Source organism: Heterodontus francisci, chromosome 23 (genome assembly GCF_036365525.1).
Source record: "Heterodontus francisci isolate sHetFra1 chromosome 23, sHetFra1.hap1, whole genome shotgun sequence".
Taxonomy (NCBI): Eukaryota; Metazoa; Chordata; class Chondrichthyes; order Heterodontiformes; family Heterodontidae; genus Heterodontus; species Heterodontus francisci.
Window position 1 is genome coordinate 33,005,775 of NC_090393.1, and position 26,378 is coordinate 33,032,152.

Here is a 26,378-nt window from a genome sequence, read left to right on the forward strand (position 1 = left end):
GCTAGGGGCACGGCAAGTTCTGGAGCACAGGTCTTCAGTACTATTACCGGAATATTGTCACGGCCCATAGCTTTTACAGTATCCGGTGCCTTCAGTTGCTTCTTGATATCACGTGGAGTGAATCGAATTGGCTGAAGTCCGGCATCTGTGATGCTGGGGACTTCAGGAGGAGGCAGAGATGAATCATCAACTCGGCACTTGTTGCAAATGTTTCAGCCTTATCTTTTGCACTGATGTGCTGGGCTCCCCCATCATTGAGGATGGGGATATTTGTGGAGCCACCTCTTCCAGTTAGTTGTTTAATTGTCCACCACCATTCACAACTGGATGTGGGAGGACTGCAGAGCTTAGATCTGATCCATTGGTTATGGGATCGCTTAGCCCTGTCTGCTTACGCAGTTTGGCATGCAAGTAGTCCTGGGTTGTAGTTTCACCAGGTTGACACCTCATTTTGAGATATCCTGGTGCTGCTCCTGGCATGCCCTTCTGCACTCTTCATTGAACCAGGGTTGGTCTCCCAGCTTGATGGTAATGGTAGAGTGGGGAATATGCCGGGCCATGAGATTATAGATTGTGGTTGAATACAATTCTGCTGATGGCCCACAGCTCCTCGTGGATGCCCAGTTTTTCATTGCTAGATCTGCTCAAAATCTATCCCATTTGGCACGGTGGTAGTGCCACACAACACGATGGAGGGTATCCTCAATGTGAAGGCGGGACTTTGCAGTGGTCATTCCTACCAATACTGTCATGGACAGATGCATCTGTGGCAGGTGGATCGGTGAGGATGAGGTCAAGTATGTTTTTCCCTCTTGTTGGTTCCTTCGCCACTTGCCGCAGACCCAGTCTAGCAGCTATGTCCTTTAGGACTCGGCCAGCTCAAGTAGTGGTGCTACCGAGCCACTCTTGGTGATGGACATTGAAGTCCTCCACCCAGAGTTCATTCTGTGCCCTTGCCATCCTCAGTGCTTCCTCCAAGTGGTGTTCAACATGGAGGAGTACTGATTCATCAGCTGAGGGAGGGCGGTAGGTGCTAATCAGCAGGGGGTTTCCTTGCCCATGTTTGACCTGATGCCATGAGACTTCATGTGGTCTGCAGTCGATGTTGAGGCTGGCCCATTATCTGCTAAAGTGGCTGCGTGTCAAAATTTTTCCCAGAACACTTCTGTAAAGCGCCTTGGGACATTTTATTATGTTTACAGCACTATATAAATGCAAGTTGTTGCTGTTGTCTTGGAATATTTTTACGTCCGTCTGAGCAGTTTGAAGGGTCCTTAGTTTAATATCTTATCTGAAAGACGGCACCTCTTCCTGTGCAGAAATATCTTGGTACTGCTCAAATCTGTAATGAGGCTTGTTAAAAGGGGAGAACGTGGCAAAACAGATATACAAAAAGGGGTGCTTCCTTCATTAAAATGTGTTTGTCAGACCTAATTCTATTTGTTTCCAACATATGACAAAATTCCACTAATATTATTGATTCATATCATCATCTCATTTATGTGTGATGTGATTGTAATGGAAATGATGCAGAGCTCTTCCTCGTAAAACAAAAGAAGTTTTGCAAAACGCTTGTTGGTGGACACGGGAACATTTTAGACTCCAGTGTATGAAAAACATTCGAGGCTCCCACAAGCTGTCATCGACTGTCCACTTACATGTAAATAATAAGATCTTGATTGAGATTGTGGAAACAAAATTTAATAGCCTTTAAAACTGTGACTAAATGAAGGTTTAAAAATAGAACCGTAGAAGAACCATAGAAAAATTACAGCACAGTAGGAGGCCATTCAGCCCATTGTGCCTGCGCCGGCCAAAAAATCTAGCCGCCCCATCTAATCCCACATTCATGCATCTGGTCCGTAGCCTTTCAGGTTACAGCACTTCAGGTGCATGCCCAGGTACCTTTTAAATAAGTTGAGGGTTTCTGCCTCCACCACCGTTCCTGGCAGTGAATTCCATACACCCACCACCCTCTGGGTGAAAAAGTTTTTCCTCATGTTACCTCTAATCCTTCTGCCAATCACATTAAATCTGTGTCCCCTGGTAATTGTCCTCTCTGCTAGAGGAAACAGGTTCTTCCTGTCTATTCTATCTAGGCCCCTCAATTTTGTACACCTCAATTAAGTCACCCCTCAGCCTCCTTTGTTCCAAGGAAAACAACCCTAGCTGATCCAATCTTTCCTCATAGCTGCAACTTTCAAGCACTGGCGATATTCTTGTAAATCTCCTCTGTACTCTCTCCAGAGCAATTATGTCCTTCCTGTAATGTGGTGACCAGAACTGTACACAATACTCCAGCTGTTGTCTAACCTGCGTTTTCTACAGCTCCAGCATTACATCCCTGCTTTTGTATTCCATACCTCGGCCATTAAAGGAAAGCATTCCATATGCCTTCTTCACCACTTTATCTACCTGTCCTGCCACCTCCAAGGTCTCTCACTTCTACATGCTTTAATAGGCAGCAGCTTTCCATTTCTACTGAGCCAGCGGCGCTTGAGATGGCTTGACCATGTGAGCCCCATGGATTATGGCAGGATCCCCAAGGATGCATTGTACAGCGAGCTAGTCACTGGTATCAGACTCACCGGCCATCCATGTCTCTGCTTTAAAGACGTCTGCAAATGCGACATGAAGTCCTGTGACATTGATCACAAGTCGTGGAAGTCAGTTGCCAGCGATCGCCAGAGCTGGCGGGCAGCCATAAAGGCGGGGCTAAAGTGTGGTGAGTCGAAGAGACTTAGCAGTTGGCAGGAAAAAAGACAGAAGGGCAAGGAGAGAGCCAACTGTGTAACAGCCCCGATAACCAATTTTCTCTGCAGCACCTGTGGAAGAGTCTGTCACTCTAGAATTGGCCTTTATAGCCACTCCAAGCGCTGCTTCACAAAGCACTGACCACCTCCAGGCACTTACTCATTGTCTCTCGAGACAGGAGGCCAAAGAAAGAAAGAAAGCTTTCTATTTTGCAATTAAGACATGCTTAAGTGATGTCATTTTAAAGAGGAAGTCTCCGAGTAAGTATGTATCCCTTTTAAAAGGCAGCACTAAAGAACTATGATCCAGACAAAAGAATGTGAATGATAATTGTAATTGTTTGTTAAAATGAATGTTGATTGTCAGCTTCTCGCTTCAATTTTTTCACTAACATCAATTTTTTTCTAAAAAAACTTTTTCCATAGGTAGTCACGCAAAGTGAAAAATCCTCTGGTGCCATTTCAATTAAAAATGACACATTTTCACCACAAGCATCCTCTGCTGTGATTCTTGACTATGCTGCTGACACTCTGCTCATTGACACTTGTCAAGGTAAAATGAATCTCGTTAAATTACAATGTATAAGTTCTGAAAACATTTAATAAAAGTTTTGCAATCATCCTATTTAATTATTCTTCCTTGAATTTATTTAGGGATTCCTGTCTTTGAAAAGCTGGAAGAGTTGCGTATCATTTGTGTCACAATTGACACATTGCTGTTACTCTCTGTTGTGGAACTTTTTAGACTTAATTGTATAAATATTTGAGACTCTCACAAGCTGCCATTGAATCTGTACTTATCTGCAAATGTACAGATCTTGGTTATGATTGTGAAACAAAATTAAATGAGAGCAAAACAAAGCAACGTTTTGAAGTACCTCCTTCCAGACCACAACTCTAATATAAAAGTGTCTAACATGTGAATGGTGAAATGAGGCACTTGGGTGTGAATTATGTAATATGCCGTAAGCAACAAAAAAGGTTTACCAAACACAAGAATCTGTCATGAAAGCATTGCTGCTTTAAAAGATATATTTGTTTTGAGTAAGAAAGAAAGATCTTGGATTCATATACTGCTTTTCACACCCTCAAGGTGTTCCAAAATGTTTCACAACCAATGAAGCACCTATGAGTTGTAGTCACTTGTAAAGTAGAGAAGCACAGCTGCCATTTTGCATACAGCAGAGGCCACTCAATCAGGAATGAGATGTGGTAGTGATGGTTGGGAAATAAATGTGGTCCAGGACACCAGGAGAGCTCCCTTGCTCTTCTTCAAATAGTGCTGTGGGAACTGTTTACACCTACCTGAGACGGTTTAACTTCTCATCCAAAAGACTGTCCCTCTGACAATGCAACACTTCCTTATTAATGCACTGAAAGCATCAGCCCAGATTATATGCTCAAGACTTTGGAGTGGAGCTTTACCTTTTACCTTAAAGGCAAGAATATTACCACTCAGCACATTGCTGGCAGCTGGATAAGGGTGTCACTGGGTTAGAATTCAATCCAGAAGAGCTGACAGTGATCCTGTTTCACATTTGTGGTTCTCCTTTATTTTCTGTTCATAGGTTTTAATATTTCAGCTCATAACTTTCCCTTCCTCATGCACCTTTAACGATGTTGATCTGCTGCCAGTTCTACCAATTTCTGATGCCCAACTCTTCTATTTCTACTCTTCTATTAGAGTTGTCAATTATTGATCTGTGGGTTTGCAGAACATGACTGAAAGAGGGATATTGTCACAAGAAAATAATATGTGTAAAACAGTCAGGAATGTAGAGTTTTAATAGAAATAAAATACCATGGTATTAGGTCATTTACTACCCTTACCATGTGGTGTATATAATGTGACTGACTTTATACCACATATTGGCCGGAATTTTACGGTGGGCGGACGGGAGCCAGCCTCTGACATAAAAGTCGGTGGTGCACCCACTTCCACTCACCTGGGGATCTATTCCGTATTTTCCCGAGGCGGGACTTCCACCCGCTTGAGGGAGGAAGTCCCGCCTCATTGAGCTGCCGGCCAATCAGCGGGCCGGCAGCTCTTAGTCCCAGCAGCGCCACCAGGAACGGTGGCCACTGCTGGGACTACAGCCCAGCATGAAGACTAGATGCTTGGGAAGCAGGAAGAAAGGTAAGTTTTGGTTGCCTCGCCGGGGGTAATCAGTTGGGCCCTGGTGAGGCAAGGGTGGCCGTTTGGGGGGAAGGGGGATGTGTTGAGTGTAGGGGTGTTGGGGTATCAGGGACGGCCCTCCATCGGGCACAGGTGGCCCGATCATGAGGGCCACCCTGGGACGCTAAGAAGCTGCCTGGTTTTGTTAGGCGGCTTCTTCCGGCTCCAGAATGCCTGCTTGCCACGCGTAAAATCTGCGTGTAGGTGGGCGAAGGGCCTTAAGTGGCTGTTAAGTGGTCGCTTTAAGGGCCTTAATTGGTCTGGGGCGGGCATGCCATTTCTCGCCCTCCACCACCACCCCCCACCCCTCCCCCCCACCCCGCCCTCCATAAGGGCCGGCGGAGGCGGAAGCATGTCAGGAAAGCCTCCCAGAGTTTCCCGCTCTTTTTTATGCCACCCACCCCCGCCACCATCCCGCTCACTGGAGTGGCATAAAATTCCGGCCATTAAGTTAAAGACAATGATGCTCATGAATTTCAGGAATTATTGGGAAATGGTAGAGACAAAAGGGTCATAAAAACATGCATAACTATGGGAAACAAGTTTGCATGGAAAGGATAATAAGCTACAAAATAAAACATTTTAATTTTTTTCCCCTTCAGTGCTTAATTACAAGACACCTCAGAAACCATGGGGAGATCCTATTATGTATAACTATACCAAGACATACCTGGTGAAAGAATTGTACGCACTAAAGAAATTGCTACAAGATGGTCTGACAGTGGCTGTAATCGAAGAAAAGGTCGGCTTTGTTTATGGTTATTAGTTGCTAATTCTGTTATACTCACTAATTTGATGCTTTTTGAAACATTGTTTTACATTTTATTTTGAGTTCTGCAAGCATAATCAATGGCCTGAGTTTTCCTCAGGTTTTATTGCTGATTTGAAGCTACCATGGATATTATAAATCTTTTAATGTACCGGAATCAAAAACTCAATAATCAGACAATTATGACTCTTTTCTGATGAATATCCGATGACCCAGATCTGAAGACTTATACTCAGAATCCACCAATGGGGTTGAGAATATTCATCCCCTTATGCCTTATAGAAAGTTGTAGGTAGAAAGCTCGAACAGAAAGAACATAGGAGAATCTCACATTTCCACTTGCAGCAAAGATCATTTAAGATTCCTATTTTGTTTTTTATGAATGGAGCTGAAAGGCTTCTCTAGATCAGGCAACAACTGTACTTATGAACACAATATACTTTTGTAGATCATTAAAATCTTGTAGATTTTGTAACTTTTGCATTTTATTCTTTAAATATTGTTTACTTGTTGGTATGATCTAACTCCTCAGACTGTACATTTGTTAAGTGATCATTTTATTTTGAGATTACAATCTTGCTTGTTTCAATAGATCCTTTCATGGCCAATCGAGACAGAGGATAACAAAATTACAGAAGATTCCATGAAAAGGAAAGGTCAAGATTCTGCAAAGGTGGTAGCAATCCATAGGCACAGCTCTGTCATACACTGCAGAGAAAATTAGGGGGTTCCCTCTTAGAGCAGGTCATCCAACCCTTCAACCAGATAAGTTTGACCCAGGGAGACCCAAGAAAAGAAAAAAAGTACCTCCAATGGCAATGGCTAATCTGGGGTAAAATAATTATGATGCAAAGTATTTCCCTATTATGCACTTTGCTCATTTTTTTCCCACACAGCATAATTATGGGGACCCAATATTTCAAGTTGAGTAAAGACCCTTGGATGTGATCAGTGATGTCAGCCGTAGACTCACTGGAATCAGTTCATCAGTTTTTGTGCCAACCTAAAATAGTCAGTTATTAAACAGTCGTGTAAAAATGTTTGTTGCTTTTTGGTTTTTGCAAGTGTTGATTTGGCTATAATGTATATTTTTTGAGGAGGAATTAGGGAGGAAAAGGCAGCGCCAAGGATAAAAAGGACCAAGGCAGCGCCAAGGATAAAAAGGACAAAGGAAGCGCCAAGGATAAAAAGGACAAAGGAAGCGCCAAGGATAAAAAGAAGCCACCTGTTTCAATTCAAAGTGATCCACCCATTCAGAAAATACTAGGAAGTTACCATATAGATCTGTACTCTATTGTAACAGGAAATCACTTCTTTGAGATGGTTTGTGATTTAGGAGTTCCCCAAATTGACCAAAAAGCAAAATCACCAACTCCAGACATCAAGGTAATAGACAAATATGTATGTCTAAAATAAGAGCTAAATGGCATATTACTCTTATAAGCATGTCTACACAGTTAAAACTCTGAGCCAATATTAGATTCACTCATTAACATGAATCTTTCTTAACAGAAAAGAATAGAAGCACAAGGCAATAGAACTATTTTGTTAAATGCACTGATAATTATTTATTATGAAATGTGTTTTAATTGTAATCAATTGCCTAACTGTAAAGGCAGAGATGGGGTTTTCATAAATGGACTGTGCTAAAGGCCTAGCCATTAGAAAACTGATGTGGCTTGAATAAGTACATTTGTTGTCCTGTAGATTAGAGAATCACTACAAGATATGGTTTCATCATTCTGTCTGCTGTACCAAAGATATTAGAAATACAGCATATAGAGGGGAATACTGATGGAGGTATAATAGCATGATGGTAACTCCGAGGTTTGTTGAAGTTTGATGAGCATAATATTAATGTTACAATTAATTTATATGATTGCTTATTCATTTCATTGTCAATAGAATCAATGGGCTGGATTCCCTATTTCAAGGCAACGTTCCAGTGAGGCAGAACTTCTGCCCACAACTCTGAATCCACCTTGACCCATTTCCCTAGGCCAGGGTCATCTGATGTGTGTCATGGGCTCCTGGCAGGATTCTTGTTACCAGAAGGAACCCACCATTGTATTCTTGGCATGCATAACATCTTCCTCCTAACTTAACTGACCTAATAAGATCATCAAACTTCTTGCAGCACTTATTTGCCGTGCAGGGTGTTGAAGGTGATACTTACTGCCTTGATCACTTACTTCCACTGCGTCTGTGGAATTATCTCAGATGACATCTGCCCTCCACCCCAACTAGGACTTCCCTGCTGATATGTACTTGATTAGCAACAATCCGCTGACACCTCTGAAAACTTGTAAGCTCTGCAACCTGAAACAGATCACTCAGACATTATACCACGATTCTCAATCCTGTATATCAACAGATAAACAGTTCCTGTTGCTGTTTAAGCTACACAAATCCTATAGCAGCACACCATTTCCTGTCCTAGTAGCAAGCTCCCAATTGTAGGTGGAAATACCACTGGGGGCATGCCTTGAAAATATGCCAGGGTCAGTATTAGTTTAGTTAAATGGGCAAAACTCCTGCCCATCACACTTCCAACACCAATCAAACTGGAAGGTTTAGACTTTGTGCTTGTTAAAAGAAGTTAATGGTTCAATCATTGGAACACAGAAACAAGAGTAGGCCATTCAGCCCATTGAGCCTATTCTACCATTCTATTGGGTCACGGTTGATGGGTACCTCAACTCCATTTAACATCATAAGAAACATAGGAACAGGAGGAGGCCATTTAACTCCTTGAGCCTGTTCCGCCATTCAATAAGATCATGAATCTGTGACCTAACTCCATATACCTGCTTTTGTCTCATAACCCGTAATACCTTTGACTAACAAAAATCTATCAAGCTCAGATTTAAAATTAACATCTGATCTAACATCAACTGCCATTTGCGAAAGAAGATTCCAAACTTCTACCACCCTTTTTGTGTAGAAGTGTTTTCGATATTCACTCCTGAAAGATCTGGCTCTAATTTTTAGACTATTTTTTTATTTTTTTTTTAGAGATACAGCACTGAAACAGGCCCTTTGGCCCACCGAGTCTGTGCCGACCAACAACCACCCATTTATACTAACCCTACAGTAATCCCATATTCCCTATCACCTACTTACACTAGGAGCAATTTACAACGGCCAATTTACCTATCACCTGCAAGTCTTTGGCTGTGGGAGGAAACCGGAGCACCCGGCGAAAACCCATGTGGTCACAGGGAGAACTTGCAAACTCCGCACAGGCAGTACCCAGAATTGAACCCGGGTCCCTGGAGCTGTGAGGCTGCGGTGCTAACCATTGCGCCAACTAATCCTTGATTCCCCAACCAATGGAAATAATTTTTCTCTATCTATTCCCCTTAATATCTTGAAAATTTCAGTCAAAGCACCCCTTAACGTTCTAAATTGTAGGGAATAGATCCCTAGTTTATGTAATCTCTCCTTGTAATTTAACCCTTGGAGTCCAGGTAACATTTGAGTAAATCTATGCTGCACTACCTCCAAAGCCAATATATCCTTCCTAAGGTGTGGTGCCCAGAACTGCTCACTGTACCCCAGGTGTGGTCTAACCAGGGTATTGTTTAGCTGAAGCATGACTTCTACCCCCTTGTTTGCTAGTCCACTAGAAATAAAGCCCAGCATTCTGTTCGCCTCTTTGATTATTTTCTGTAGCTGTCCATGACATTTTAACAATCTACGCACACGGGCTCTTCAGTCTCTTTGGGCCTTCATTGTTTCTAGCCTTTCACCATGTAGAAAGCACTCTATCCTTTGATCGATCCTTGTTAGAGCCAAAGTGGATCACCTCACACTTGCCTGTATTGAAATCCATTTGCCTCAGTTTTGCCAGTCACTTAATCTATTGATAACTCTGTAATTTTATGCTTCCATCTAAACTCCTTACAATGCTACCTATCTTTGTATCGTTGGCAAATTTGATACCCTAACCTAGTAAAAATCTGTCGATCTCAGTCTGGAAAATTTCAATTGACCTGGCATCCACAGCCTTTTGCAGGAGGGAGTTCCAGAGTTCCACTACCCTTTGTGTGGAAAGGTGCTTCCTGATTTCACTCCTGAACGGCTTAGCTCTAATTTTAAGCTTCTGCCTGATGTTGTGGATTCCGTTACTAAAGGTAATAGTTCCTGTTTCTATCCTTTATCATTTTAAACACATCAATTAGATCACCCTCAACTTTCTAAACTTGAGGAAATCCAAGCCAAGTTTATACTGTTCTGTTCTGCTAATTTAATCCTTTAAGCCCTGATATAATTCTGGTGAATTTGTGCTGTACCCATTCCACGACCAATATATCTTTCCAGAGGTTTGGTGCCCAAAACTGTATGCAGTACTCCAGATAGGGTCCGTACAACTGAAGAATAATTCTTCCCCTTAGTATTGCAGCCACTGATCATGATAATGATCAACATTTCATTAGCCTTCTCAATTACTTTTTGTAACTGTGCAATAGTGATTTGTGAGGACCCCCTTGCTCCTTCACAGTTCCTAGTCTCTGGTCATTAGAAGAATATTCCAATTTGTCTTTCTTGGATTCGAAGTAGATGGGCTTACACTTTCCCACATTGAGCTCCATGTGCCACAGTTTTTCTCACTTACTAAATCTGTCGAAGACCATCTGTAACTTCATACTCCCATCTACACAACTGACATTTTTATTAGCCAAGGGTAACAAAAGATACAGCTCAAAGGTGGTTAAATGGCTTTGAGGTACAGATCAGCCATGATCTAACTTACTGTACCTCCTAACTTAGTGTCTTCTGCAACTCTCTATTCCTTCATCTGTCATTCATACATATGATGAAATGCTGAGGCTCCCTGATACAGATCCCTGGGGTACATTACTTTTCACATCCCGCTAATCATAGAACATTCCCTTTATCTCTACCGTCTGTTCCCTACCTCCAAACCAATTCCCTCTAATTCCTTGTGCTTTATTTTTTGCCAACCTATCTAGAGAAATATGTTATGAGTAGGTCATATTCACCCTTGGCAATGTGACAGAACCAATATTGCTTTTAAGTAGCTTTAGTAACATATCGTTGTAGGCAACAAATAGAATATCACTGTGGCTTGAAATTAATCTCAGTTGGTTTTAAGAAGCTGTATGTGTCCATAATTCCTCTTTAGGAGACTAATAAAGGAAAAAGTGCAAAGAAAAAAGGTGACAATTCAAAATCTCAGAAAGGCTCAGGGACAAGTACAAAAAGTAAATCAAAATATGACAGTAAGTAAGTAGTCTTAGAAATTTGTGTACCAACATACTATGCTTCACTTGGTCTGACATTTTGTACCCAGAGGTTAATCAATTACAATGAATACTGACCATATTATTGACTTTGCAATAATTCTGTTAAAATAATGATTAATTGAAAATGATGCTAACATGCACAGAAATCACAATCGGCATTGACCTTTGACATTTGCTACAACATCTGACATTGACTTTGAAAAAGACACAAAATGAATAAAGCAATTAACACAGTAAAGAAAGAGAAACTGCAAAATAGGGTGGCTGTACAGAACAAAGAAGAAATGGCATCCCATGAGAGCATGAGGGGAGATTTAGAAAGTTAACAAGAAAGGACAAGACAATAGTGCACGGTAGCGATACAGGAAATATAGCCTGGCTACCTGACCCGAACCCGACCAAACCCAACTATGTGTCCATATTCTGTGTCCAGCATTCGGGCTCTGGTCAGGTCGGGCTGGACTGTACTGTTTAGCTTTGGCAGTCTTGGTGCCACTTGTTATGTCCGCTTATGTGAAAACCCCAATATAAGTACGTATTATGTATTAAAACTTAAGTGTGACATTTTTAAACCAAACTTTTCACTGCTATGATTTTTTAAAAAATTTTAAATGTGGGAACACGTTTTATTTTTCCAGACTGGTTTTAAGTCTAGAAATTTTTGTGAATTACATTTCTAAGGCAATTGTATTTAAACTGACTTTAGAGTATGAAATTCAATAACACAAATTAGAGGCTGCCTTCTCTGCCCCAAGGAAACCCAGAAGTAGAATGTAAGGTCCATTCATATTTCAGTTATAGTGGCTGCCAAAATGGTATGAAATTCACTGGATAATTTGAGTAAGTCATGTTAGTTAAAATTAGCCTCTAAAGGAATACTAATGTCTCATTTCATACATAACACATGCTTAAAATATAATTTATGAACTTGTTTTCTTTTAACATTGCAAGTACAGACTTGGAAAAATAGCTGTAGTACCCTGCCCAGACGACCCTGGCTGTAAGCATGTTGATGATTTGTCTTAACTTAAAAAAAAACAAAGGTTTTCAAGAATTAGATCTACCCGGTTATTGAACGAGGACAAAAAAAATAGTCTACCACGGAATTCCATGATGGGGTTGTTCATGTAGAAAGTCATGTTGTAGCTGTTGTGTAATGTACTTCTGGGAAGCTCCCACATTATGACTGAAAGTGAGTGCCATTGACCATATCAATGGATCTTGTGGACAAAGTCCACTAGGAATTATGAGTTAAGCCAAAACACAGGATCCATTAGAACATTAGATTAGAACATTACAGCGCAGTACAGGCCCTTCGGCCCTCGATGTTGCGCCGACCTGTGAAACCATCTGACCTACACTATTCCATTTTCATCCATATGTCTATCCAATGACCACTTAAATGCCCTTAAAGTTGGCGAGTCTACTACTGTTGCAGGCAGGGCGTTCCACGCCCCTACTACTCTCTGAGTAAAGAAACTACCTCTGACATCTGTCCTATATCTATCACCCCTCAACTTAAAGCTATGTCCCCTCATGTTTGCCATCACCATCCGAGGAAAAAGACTCTCACTATCCACCCTATCTAACCCTCTGATTATCTTATATGTCTCTATTAAGTCACCTCTCCTCCTCCTTCTCTCCAACGAAAACAACCTCAAGTCCCTCAGCCTTTCCTCGCAAGACCTTCCCTCCATACCAGGCAACATCCTAGTAAATCTCCTCTGCACCCTTTCCATAGCTTCCACATCCTTCCTATAATGCGGTGACCAGAACTGCACGCAATACTCCAGGTGCGGTCTCACCAGAGTTTTGTACAGCTGCAGCATGACCTCATGGCTCCGAAACTCGATCCCCCTACTAATAAAAGCTAACACACCATATGCCTTCTTAACAGCCCTATTAACCTGGGTAGCAACCTTCAGGGATTTATGCACCTGGACACCAAGATCTCTCTGTTCATCTACACTACCAAGAATCTTCCCATTAGCCCAGTACTCTGCATTCCTGTTACTCCTTCCAAAGTGAATCACCTCGCACTTTTCCGCATTAAACTCCATTTGCCATCTCTCAGCCCAGCTCTGCAGCCTATCTATGTCCCTCTGTACCCTACAACATCCTTCGGCACTATCCACAACTCCACCGACCTTAGTGTCATCCGCAAATTTACTAACCCATCCTTCTACACCCTCTTCCAGGCCATTTATAAAAATGACAAACAGCAGTGGCCCCAAAACAGATCCTTGCGGTACACCACTAGTAACTAAACTCCAGGATGAACATTTGCCATCAACCACCACCCTCTGTCTTCTTTCAGCTAGCCAATTTCTGATCCAAAGCTCTAAATCACCTTCAACCCCATACTTCCGTATTTTCTGCAATGGCCTACCGTGGGGAACCTTATCAAATGCCTTACTGAAATCCATATACACCACATCCACTGCTTTACCCTCATCCACCTGTTTGGTCACCTTCTCGAAAAACTCAATAAGGTTTGTGAGGCACGACCTACCCGTCACAAAACCGTGCTGACTATCGCTAATGAACTTATTCTTTTCAAGATGATTATAAATCCTGTCTCTTATAACCTTTTCCAACATTTTACCCAGAACCGAAGTAAGGCTCACAGGTCTATAATTACCAGGGCTGTCTCTACTCCCCTTCTTGAACAAGGGGACAACATTTGCTATCCTCCAGTCTTCCGGCACTATTCCTGTCGACAATGACGACATAAAGATCAAGGACAAAGGCTCTGCAATCTCCTCCCTAGCTTCCCAGAGAATCCTAGGATGAATCCCATCTGGCCCAGGGGACTTATCTATTTTCACACTTGCCAAAATTGATAACACCTCCTCCTTGTGAACCTCAATCCCATCTAGCCTAGTAGCCTGAATCTCAGTATTCTCCTCGACAACATTTTCTTTCTCTACTGTAAATACTGACGCAAAATATTCATTTAACACTTCCCCTACCGCCTCTGATTCCACACACAACTTCCCACTACTATCCTTGATTGGCCCTAATCTAACTCTAGTCATTCTTTTATTCCTGATATACCTATAGAAAGCCTTAGGGTTTTCCCTGATCCTATCCGCCAATGACTTCTCGTGTCCTCTCCTTGCTCTTCTTAGCTCTCCCTTTAGATCCTTCCTGGCTAGCTTGTAACTCTCAAGCGCCCTAACTGAGCCTTCACGTCTCATCCTAACATAAGCCTTCTTCTTCCTCTTGACAAGCGCTTCAACTTCTTTAATAAACCACGGCTCCCTCACTCGACAACTTCCTCCCTGCCTCACAGGTACATACTTATCAAGGACACGCAGTAGCTGCTCCTTGAATAAGCTCCACATTTCGATTGTTCCCATCCTCTGCAGTTTCCTTCTCCATCCTACGCATCCTAAATCTTGCCTAATCGCATCATAATTTCCTTTCCCCCAGCTATAATTTTTGCCCTGCGGTATATACCTGTCCCTGCCCATCGCTAAGGTAAACCTAACCGAATTCTGATCACTATCACCAAAGTGCTCACCTACATCTAAATCTAACACCTGGCCGGGTTCATTACCCAGTACCAAATCCAATGTGGCATCGCCCCTGGTTGGCCTGTCTACATACTGTGTCAGAAAACCCTCCTGCACACACTGACCCATCTAAAGTACTCGAACTATAGTATTTCCAGTCGATATTTGGAAAGTTAAAGTCCCCCATAACAACTACCCTGGTACTCTCGCCCCTGTCGAGAATCATCTTTGCTATCCTTTCCTCTACATCTCTGGAACTATTTGGAGGTCTATAAAAGACTCCCAACAGGGTGACCTCACCTCTCCTGTTTCTAACCTCGGCCCATACTACCTCAGTAGACGAGTCCTCAAACGGCCTTTCTGTCGCTGTAATACTCTCCTTGATTAACAATGCCACACTCTTTTACCGTCTTCTCTGTTCTTACTGAAACTTACTTAATTCTCATTACTGAGTGGTTGAGAGACTAACTTATACTCAAATTATCTTAGTTTTGATAATCCAATGTTTCAAATGCAAATATTAAAAATGAAAATGCATAGAACCAATATTTATTGTATCTAGTCTAGACGTTACTTGGCATTGTGCACACTTTTTCTCCATATATACTGGCCATCTAAGTACAAATTCTAAATCTTCCACAGTAATGAATTAAAACACCCTGGCATATTAATCTGCTGTTACAGTCTATATTAGTCAACTTAATAGCTTGTGTTCCTTGAATGAAGTATTCCCATGATCCCAAAGTGCTGGTGTTCTGTTTGATGGGAGTGAATAGAGAGTTGGCTATCTCGAGAAACTTTGGTTCATGTCAAAACCATTATGAAGACATTAAACAGTGTAGCATTATTAATGCAATATTTTCCCATCAAATGAAGATAATTTCAAACAAGCTATAATGTCTGTAGAAGTAATGTTGATTGATTTTCAAAAGCAAGCCTTTGCCCCATTACTTGCCAACTGACATTACCAGACAAGTAACATTGCAGAGAGAAAACCATCTATGAGCTTAACTAAAAAAAAGTATATCAAACTACATACGCGTAGGAATAGACAGGATGTTAGGTGGTTCGTTTCCCAGAGAATGTAGAGCCTCTGGAATACAGTGTCAGCTGCTGTCATGGGTGCTGACTTTCTCAGCGGCTTCAAGAGGGAGCTCGATCAGTTCCTGACTGCGTCATGTAGAAGGAGGTTTCTTTATAGGTAACTTGTGGTCCATGTAATCTCCTGGGCAGGTTTTTGAATGCCAGGGCAGCAGAGGAAGTTTACTTAGTTTTTTCCCCACATTGACCCAGAATTTTTATGTTTTTTTGCCACTCCTAGTAGATTTAGATGCGAGTTAGGGAGAGGGAAGTGTTTAGCCGTGATGGTCCAGCTATTTTGGTGTGGGGTAGTCTTGATGGGCCAGCTAGTCTTCCTACGTCATTTCATTGTTTGTAAGCTAGAAATTTCCCTCTATGTCTACTCAAATCGTACAGGGACCTGAATGCAACAAATGCTAATGGGAAACAAGGAAATGCAGAGACTTTGAACACATACTTTGTATCTGTCTTCATGAAAGAAAACACACAAAAAATCCCAAGAATAATAGAAAATCAAGAGGCAAAGGGGAGGGAGGAACTGAAAACAATCACTATCACTAGAGGAAAAAGTACTCGGAAAACTAATGGGACTAAAGGCTGACAAATCACCTGGACCTGATGGCCTGCATCCTAGGGTCTTAAAAGAAGTGGCTGCCGAGATAATAGATGCATTGGTTGTAATTTCCAAAGCTCCCTAGATTTTGGAAAGGTCCCTGCAGATTGGAAAACCACAAATGTAACACCTCTATCCAAGAAAGGAGGGAGACAGAAAGCAGGAAACTATAGGCCAGTTAGCCTAACATCTGTCATTGGCAAAACGCTGGAATCTATTATTAAGGAAGTAGTAGTAGGACATTTAGAAAATCATAATACAATCAAGCAGAGACACATGGTTTTGTAAAAGGAACATCGCGTTTGACAAATTTATTAGAATTCTGTGAGGATGTATCAAGCAGGATGGATATAGGAGAACCCGTAGATGTAGTGTAGTTGGACTTCCAAAAGGCATTCAATAAGGTGCCACATAAAAGGTCACTGCACAAGATAAGAGTTCATGGTGTTGGGGATAATATGTTAGCTTGGATAGAGGATTGGGTAACTAACAGGAAACAGAGAGTCAGAATAAATGGGTCATTTTCAGGTTGGCAAACTGTAACTATTGAGATGCCACAGGGATCTAATATTGTAACGATTTACAATATTAATGACTTGGATGAAGGGACTGAGTGTATTGTAGCCAGATTTGTTGACGATACAAAGATAGGTGGGAAAGCAGGTTGTGAAGAGGAGTGAAAAAGCATTCTGCAGCCTTTCTCCATTTAAATAATATTCTGCTTTTCTATTCTTTCCACCAAAATGGACAACCTCACATTTTCCTACATTATACTTCATCTACCAAATTTTTGCCCATTCACTTAATCTATCTATATCCCATTAGAACCAGAAAGGGATGTTTATGAGTTGTTCTAAGGCTGAGCTCAGACATTGTGCCTGGAGATATTCAGCTCGTCAGGGCCAGTCGCTAATAAGTGATCATTTCTGATGTGTTTCAAGGTCCTGATCAGTGGAGACTTGATGAGGTAGAAACCTCCCCGGGACAGAGCTACACCAATGTCAGTTTCAAAAAAAGCTATAAATCCACCACAGGAAGTAACATCTCTTTTATAATCATATAAGGTTTTGGGGAGAAAAAAGTAAACAAATAAAATACTTACATTATAAACAAGTGCTGCTAATCCACCGTGGAAAAAGGGAAAAAATGTATATTGTACACAAATCATAAACAATTTTTCTAGTGTTTTTGGTAAATATTACAATATTTCATCTGTGAAGCTGGTATCTTCCAGTATTAATGCATGTAAAATTTTTGCCTCATACTAATCATATGTTATACAACTTCAGTAAATTTTCTGTACTAAGGATGGGTTAACCTCTGTTGCATTGGGCTGCCAATTGGACCACAAAAGGATCAGAAACTGCACTGTGATGATCGATCACATGGGAGGTCTACCAATATGCTATAAAGTAATATTATTTTAGAGGTGATTTTTAAAGTTCTAGGCCTAGAAATTAGATTGCTCTGCACCCATTTATCAGGCATAAAGTGGGTTTTAAAGCATCCAATATAGCAGGCAAATCATATCTTCATACAGTACAGAGGCTATTCTGACCATTGTACTTCTGCCAGCTTACTGAAAGAGCTATACAATTACTCTCATTCACTTCCTTTTTAAGCCAATTCCCTATTTCAATTTACTATTAAATTTGCTTCCACAAACTTTTCAGGCAGTGCATTTCAGATCATCACTGCATAAAAACATTTCTCTTCACCTCCCCTCTGGTTCTTTTGTCAATTACCTTAAATCTGTGTTCTCTGGTTGCCAGTGTAAACAATTTCTCCATAATAACTACTAATTTTGAACACCTCGATCAAATCTCCACTTTAACTCGCTCTGCTCAATCTTAGAACAATCCCAAATTCTTTAGTCTCTCCACATAATTGAAGTCCCTCATCCCTGGTCCCATTCTAGTAAATCTAATAAATCTCCTCTGCACCTTCCCCTTGACAACCATCTTAAAATGTAGTGCCCAGAATTGGATACAATACACTAACAGTGATTTATAAATATTTACTATAATTTCCTTGCTTTTACAGTGTCTGCCACTTTTATTTACAAAGCCAAAGATCCCATAAGCTTTTTCAATAGCCTGATCAACTTGTCCTGCCACCTTCAAAGGTTTGTGTATGTGAACACCCAGGTCTCTTTGTTCCTGCACCTCCTTTAGAATTGCATCATTTCATTTATATTGCCTCTCCTCATTCCTCCTTCCAGCGTTTCTCCTCTAAGCTAATGAAGGTATGATCTCTTACAAAATACATTTCCATCTTCTCTCAGTGCACGATTACCGCTCATTACAGTTGAACATAAAAAGAGGGAAAATATTGGCAAGAAAATAAAGGCAGTGTCAAAACGCTAGACAAACAAGAATGGTGAGAACAGACCTTACAGAAACAAACTTAACGCACAGAGAACAACATCAAGGTCTAATGTTCCAATGCAAAAGAAATGTGCATTCTTTCATTTCTTGCCATGAGAAGTTAATTCATTACAATTGGAAGTACAAATTATTAATCTGTTACAAGTTAATGTGTGTTTGATTGCCACAGTGTTATAATTTTCTAACAAAGTCAATAGTCACTAGTGTCACAGTTCAGACTCTTTACGAACACTTTTAACGTGTGCTTACAACAGAGAGGCAGTTTCCAGAAACTGACAAGTCTCCCACCAGCTGGAAGCTATACATTGTCACAAGTAGGCTACAATTATTCCCTTAATAGTGCAATATTAGGCGGGGAAGTAGTGGGATTTACATGATTGTTTTTCTGGAATCATGTCTCAAAGTACTGATAATTGTCTGCTAGCAGCACTCATGAATTGTACAGTCTGGTGTCACCATGCTTTGTAAATACATGATTTGTGTCTTTGATGTTTTTTTCCAGTGAAAGCAAAAAGAAAAAACATTGATGCAGAGGTTTCAGAGGAAGTCGAGCCGAAGCATCTCTTTGTCGAGTTTAAGTTACAGCTACAGCAGTGGTTGACAACATCAGATGCAGAGCAGGAAATATACAAAATCATCTTCCCATTCCATTGGTACAAGCATGCATAATGTGTGACTTGGAATTCATTTACATTTTGAAATTCAACAATAAAAATAATGGTCATTACTTGATATCTGCCTATAGCGTTCCCTACTTCTTTTCAGATTCATAGTTGTTCAAGGTTTGTGTTTTCAGCCATTTAAACAACAGCAGGTGGAAATTTTCATTTGTGTCATGTGGTGCATTGTTAAAAACACAAGACATCATAGAAGGTTCTGGAATGGACTATCATCAAATGTTGGGCTCTCAGGAAACCTGAACTACAATGCCAGATTTGCCCAATATTTGTCATAGAGGATGTAGAATTAGAATTAGAATTAGAACATTACAGCGCAGTACAGGCCCTTCGGCCCTCGATGTTGCGCCGACCTGTGAAACCATCTGACCCCTACACTATTCCATTTTCATCCATATGTCTATCCAATGACCACTTAAATGCCCTTAAAGTTGGCGAGTCTACTACTGTTGCAGGCAGGGCGTTCCACGCCCCTACTACTCGCTGAGTAAAGAAACTACCTCTGACATCTGTCCTATATCTATCACCCCTCAACTTAAAGCTATGTCCCCTCGTGTTTGCCATCACCATCCGAGGAAAAAGACTCTCACTATCCACCCTATCTAACCCTCTGATTATCTTATATGTCTCTATTAAGTCACCTCTCCTCCTCCTTCTCTCCAACGAAAACAACCTCAAGTCCCTCAGCCTTTCCTCGTAAGACCTTCCCTCCATACCAGGCAACATCCTAGTAAATCTCCTCTGCACCCTTTCCATAGCTTCCACATCCTTCCTATAATGCGGTGACCAGAACTGCACGCAATACTCCAGGTGCGGTCTCACCAGAGTTTTGTACAGCTGCAGCATGACCTCGTGGCTCCGAAACTCGATCCCCCTACTAATAAAAGCTAACACACCATATGCCTTCTTAACAGCCCTATGTAGTTTGCTTTCCTTAGCCGAGTTATCTTTGGAATCTGGAAAACAAAGGGTATTTATACTTGCACTGAATTTACAGGCATGAAAGTAATTTTGATGTATACAAATAGTACTTTCAACTCTTAAGAACTGATTATTGTACAAATCTCTGAACAAATCCAAATCCATTGTCATCATTGAGAATTGAAAGTGCTTCAGGGGCATTCCTTGGCTGAGGTGAGCCTTGTGCAACCTATATACTATTTGCCAGCAAATATGTGGCATTGACAGACTATTTACCAAACCCTGAGTCTGTCCATTTCCACTCTCCAGTTGCTGTGTGTTCAAGATGAAAGTTTTTTTTCTGGTATCCATTATGATCTATGGCAGATCAAATTACCTACAAACAGGTAGATCTTAGTACTGTATAGATGAGTAAGATGCTACAGAAGGTCAAGGGCATGATGACAACTACTGTCATTGTGTAAGTAAGATAAATATTGAAATATTCAGCTGCTTAAACTCAAGAAATATACAACAAATGTTACGCTTGCGTATCTCCACTGTACCGCTGTGAAAATGTTGATATACTTTCTGCCACCACCACAATTTCCTTTTAAAGAGCTGCTGCTGACTTGCCTCCCACTTGCTCTCTGGGAAAGCTTTTCAGGTTCCAGTAACCTATTAAAATTGTGGGTGGGGGGGCGCGGTTTGCAATGCAAAATTCAACACAGCCCACTCTGTGCACTGCAGCACTGGTGGGCCTGCCCCCCCTCGGTTAACGCAAATCCATTTGGGCCATTTTCAGAAAATCAGAGCTAACATATACACTCTGATGCATTAATGCACAGTAACTAATCATTCAGCATCTTTCCATTTTACAGAAATCCAAGAACTGTATAAACATACTGGATTTATTGCTTAGTGATGAGCCACTGCTAATGGGAGATCTGGAGGTGTAGAAATATCTTCCAAAAATCAGACCATTCTATTATAAGATTCAAGCATGGTTGCGTAGACCAGTGATTGTGTTACTGCACTAGCAATCCAGAGACCAGGACTAATAACCAAGAGTTTGGGCTAAAATTATTATTGATGGACGTAAACAATGGTGGTCCGCCCGCGCAGGCTGTACGTCACGAAACTGCCGCGATATTAAGTGCAGCAGCTAATTTAAATAGCCAGGGCGGATCACCCACCCTGATGATGTGGAGGGGCAGACTATCCATCCGTCCCCGCAAATGGCATCAGCAGCCTTTGCGCAGGCACTGCGCCATTGTTAAAGGGCTTCAAGCCCTACATTTCGATTTACATGTTTAAAGAAGCATTGATGTAAAATTGATTTGAACAAGTTAAATACATTTATTTTGCCCTTCTCCCACCTCCTCAAAAACCATAGAATTAATTACCTGCCCCCACCCCCCCCACCCAAAACACTTACCTTGTGCACATGACCTTGCCCCCCTAAAGTTCATTCACTTTACACTCTAACCCTTCCCACCATCCCTTAAACCAATGAGATGACTCTGACGCCGCTTCCCCCACTGCACTGTAAAACTTACCTGTTCCCTCCCTCCCCCCCAATGTTCTGCCTTTGATCTGTGGACGGGGATCTGACGGCACAGGAGTGCAGGCCACTAGCATGAATATCACACCAGGATGGACAGCGAGAGCGTGGAGGTACTTAGTTTGTTTATTTGCATTAATCTACATATTTAAATTTGGCTCCCATCGCCGAGAGGCAGGGGGGACTGCCACAAGGCCTCACCGCTGCCAGCAATATTAGACCAGGCCATCCCAGCTTTGAGGCCCATGGCGGGCCTCTGCTGGAAGCATTTTCCAGCCACCACCCCCCCCCCCCCCACCCGCCATAGCCCCCAATGTCGGGGTTGTGGGGGGTCTGTAAAATTCAGCTCTTGGATTCGAATCCCACCATGGCAGTTTGAAAATTTGGATTCAGTTTAAAAAAACTGTCATAAAATTTATGGACAAACAGCGGTTGATGTACAGATTACAGATTTAAATTGATTGACAAAAGAACCAAAGGCAGCATGAGGAAAAGCTTTTTTACACCCTGAATGGTTACGATCTGGAATTTACTGCCTGAAAGGGTGGTGGAGGCAAATTCAATCATTGCTTTGAAAAGGGAATGGGAGAAGCAGCTGAAGGGAAAAAATTTGTAGGGCTAAGGGATGGGCTAAACTGCTCTTGTAGAGACCTGGCATGAGCTCAATGGCCTCCTTCTATTTATTTAGAGATACAGCACTGAAACAGTCTGTGCTGACCATCAACCACCCATTTATACTAATCCTACATTAACCCATATTCTTACCACATCCCCACAATTCCTCTACCACCTACCTACACTAGGGGCAATTTATAATGGCCAATTTACCTATCAATCTGCAAGTCTTTGGAAATTGGAGCACCCGGCAAAAACCCACGTGGTCACAGGGAGAACTTGCAAACTCCACACAGGCAGCACTCAGAATTGAACCTGGGTCGCTGGAGCTGTGAGGCTGCGGTGCTAACCACTGCGCCACTGTGTCCCCCCTGTTTTATGTTGGATGCATTCTGATTCTATCCTATTATTCTATACGGGACTAAACATGACTGTTCTTTCAAAGAGCCAGCAGAGGTACGACGGGCTGAATGGTCTCCTTCTGAACTGTGACTTTCTATGTTTCTGTGATTAAAAACTCAACCGGTTCACTAATATTCTTTAGTCAAAGTAAAAACATGCCATCCTTATCCGGAACTGATCTAAATATGATTATTGTCCCCCACCGGCATGGTTGACTCCCTAGTGAAGGAGATCTACCAAGTTGTATCCAACAGAGCCACCACCTGCGCAAAGCAACCAGGACTGGGCAATAAATGCTGGCCTTGCCAGTGATGCCCACTTTCCAAGAATGGATAATTTTTTTAAAATGTGGCAGTGTCAAGATTAAGCAGAATTGTACGCTGGTACTAAATATAAAAATGGCTTAGTTTGCAGAAGTGAAAAGAGATTCAGGGCTAAGTTGGAGAGGAAGTTCACTGCAGATGACTCAACACCCCAAATATATATCTAAACTAGCAGTCATAAATAATATAAAAGCAAAATACTGCAGATGCTGGAAATCTGAAACAAAAACAAGAAATGCTGGAATCACTCAGCAGGTCTGGCAGCATCTGTGGAAAGAGAAGCAGAGTTAACGTTTCGGGTCAGTGACCCTGCTTCGGAACTGACTCAGTCAGTTCCGAAGAAGGGTCACTGACCCGAAACATTAACTCTGCTTCTCTTTCCACAGATGCTGCCAGACCTGCTGAGTGATTCCAGTCATAAATAATAATTCAATTGAGCTGACTTCAGATAATAGCAGGCAGTCCCCTCACGATGCTGGTAGCTAGTTTTGGACCTCAGTTAAGCGTGGAGCAAAAAATGGGCCCTGCAACTGTAACTAGGCGATTTTAAAGCCTCTCCCTAACCACCTCCACCCACTTCTCTATCCACCCGACCTCCCTTCCCCCAGCTGTCCAGCAGAGTAGTCCAAATGTCAAAACGTTTACTCGAATATCACAAGTGGCTGCTTTAATCTGTTGTGCATTGTTATACACAGTTTCCTCCAGGGTACAGGAGTATCTATGTCATGTCAACAACCACAACTGAAGGAGGCATGCCAAATACTGGCAAAGACACATGATTGTCATAAAATTAAAGGACTGCGCCTCCTTGAGTCCTTTCATGAAATTGTTTTTTCACATGCATGAATCATTATTTGTCCTTTCATACTGTTTTAACATTAAGGAAGTAATATCAGTTTCTGTTTATGAAATCAAGATCATTCTGTACTAATATGCAAACCGGCACAAGTGCAGTTGATGACTCCCTATACCCTGGGGATGCTATATTGGTTTAAAAAGTTGTGTTTGCTTCACTAATAAAGTACAGCTACCAACAGAAGTGATAGTGGGATAGTGACAACATCACTGTACTAGTAATCCAGAAATCCAGGCTAATGCCCTGGGGGCAGTGGTTCAAATCCCACCATGACAGCTGATGAAATTTAAATTTAGTTAATTAATTAAAGAAAACTCTGGATTTGAAAGCTAGCCTCTGTAATGTTGCCGTGAAACTATCATTGATTTTTGTAAAAAGCCATCTGGTTCACTAATGTCCTTTAGGGAAGGAAATCTGCTCTCCTTCCCTGGTCTGGCCTATATGTAACTTCAAACCCACAGCAATGTGGTTAACTCTTAACTCTCCTCTGAAGTAGCCTAGCAAGCCACTCAGATCAAGGGCAATTAGGGATGGGCAACAAATACTGGTCTTGCCAACAATGCCCCACATCCCATGAAAGAATTTTTAAAAATCCTCCAGTATCAAGCCCAATAAACACTTTTATGTCTGAGTATTCAAATTTAACATCTTGGCAAATTTAGAACTACAGAATAAGCAAGACAATGTAACTACTTAAACTCATTCTGGGACAAACTAGCCTGGACTCAAAGGGGTTGGGATGGGGGAAGATAATTTTGACTTTGGGCAATAGCTTAAAATGGACAGTATTCATTGAGCTGCCCATTATACATCTCTTCCGATTTTCATTGAATTTCCTCTCTTTACAACTAAAAAAAGTCTTCCCTCTTCTTCCAAGACTATAATTTGCAGAAACCAAAGCAATTTATGCTTGTACAGCATTATTCCAGGTTCATCCAGGAAAGAGCTGTCCATATCACCTGGTGAGATTCTTCGAAAAGATGGATTAGGCTCCACAAAGGGTTCTGACACCCTTCATTTGATATTTAGTTTCTCAATTTTTAACAAAAGTCAGAAAAGTGTACTTCTCATACTCTCATATTTTAGAGTATAAAAGCCCAAAATACTTTCAGAGAAAAACCCCACACATCTGGATGCTAAGGGTGTAACATCTGTCCCCATTTTGTTGGTTTGGTTTTTCTCTCTCATTTCTCTTTTATTGCCTTTACTTTGCTTTCAGACAGCAGCTATTCAGGATCCTGCCATTCACACCTCCTTTAGACACATCTTCTGTTCCTTTACCTATCCCATTACCATGGCCTTTGGCCTTGTATCATGAAACCTTTCGTCATTTAATCTCTCCTTCCCCCCACCCGATCAAAGATCTTCCATTTTGTTCTTCTTCTTACCCTTTCATTTGTTCAAATCCTATTAAGTCTCTAACTGCTCTCAGTTCTGTTGAAAGATCATAGACCTGAAACATTGGGCTGAATTTTCATGTTGGGAGTGGAAAATGGAAGGCAGGACTGTTTCCGGGTCCGAATCCGCCCCCGGGAGAAGTAGATTAAATTTACGATTTTCATTAGGGTGACCCTTTAATTGGATTGGAGTGGAGTTCAGCGGCCTATTAGAGGCTGCAGTGGCAGGAGCGGAAGCGGGCCAGCTGAAGTGTGGGCCCAATTTAAACTCCCCAAGGCAGCCATTACTGTGGATGCCGTGTGAGTCTTGAGGAAGCGAGCAGAAGAGTTCCTGTGAATCTTGGACTGGACTGCAGTATGCAATGTTGTCGATGGAAAACCAGAGGCCTAGCACCCCGAGCAAGGCAGCCCCTCAGTTTTCAGACCACAACCTGGAAGTGATGCTTGAGGCCGTGAGAGAGAGAAGGGAGGTCCTCTTCCCAGAGGAGGCCACCCACCTAGACTAAACAGACCTGAGTTGAGACAGTTGCCATTGTAAGTGGCAGGTGTCATCAGAAGAACCTGGATTCAGTGCCTTAAAAGGTTCAATGACCTAATTTGCTCTGGCAAGGTGAGTGCAACCCCCACACCTAGAACAGGTCGCTGGCAGACCAACCACCTGAGGACCCTCAGGGCAGATGCTGCTTATGAACATGGAAGGGGTGTGTGTCCAGGGCACTTGCTCACTCCTCAGAATAGCCGATAGCCAGTGCTTTTGAGGACCTATCACCACTGAACCATGCAGCTTCTAATGGATAGGGGCAGCTGCCATTGGCTCTAGAGGTCAGTAGTGCCTTATCTCTCTATCATCGTTGCAGGAGAAACAGGTACAATATGCTGGGAAAGGGCACAAACAGATGATAAGCTACCATACTTCCAGAGGATATGCTAATGGAAAACCGAGCAATGGAGATAGCCAGGATGCTGGATGAAGAGGAAGTCAGCCCTGGCGAGATTGGAACTCATGGGTCCAGCAGGTGACTATAGAGGGTGAAGCACTCATTAGGGGTTTGGGGAGTTGGATGCAGTGTATGCCACC

The 26,378-nt window shown here is 41.9% G+C and overlaps 1 protein-coding gene across 1 annotated transcript in view; it reads left to right on the forward strand.

The window, feature by feature from the left end:
* LOC137382917 (leucine-rich repeat-containing protein 43-like) overlaps positions 1–19,298 on the forward strand; it is a 78,862-nt gene extending 59,564 nt beyond the window's left edge. The window contains exons 8-13 of the mRNA XM_068055495.1: positions 3,180–3,306; positions 5,532–5,671; positions 6,291–6,371; positions 6,806–7,084; positions 10,848–10,944; positions 19,069–19,298. Of these exons, the coding sequence (XP_067911596.1) occupies positions 3,180–3,306; positions 5,532–5,671; positions 6,291–6,371; positions 6,806–7,084; positions 10,848–10,944; positions 19,069–19,235 (891 nt within the window). The 3' untranslated portion in view covers positions 19,236–19,298. The remainder of the gene's footprint in view (positions 1–3,179; positions 3,307–5,531; positions 5,672–6,290; positions 6,372–6,805; positions 7,085–10,847; positions 10,945–19,068) is intronic.
* The last annotated feature ends 7,080 nt before the right edge of the window (positions 19,299–26,378 follow it).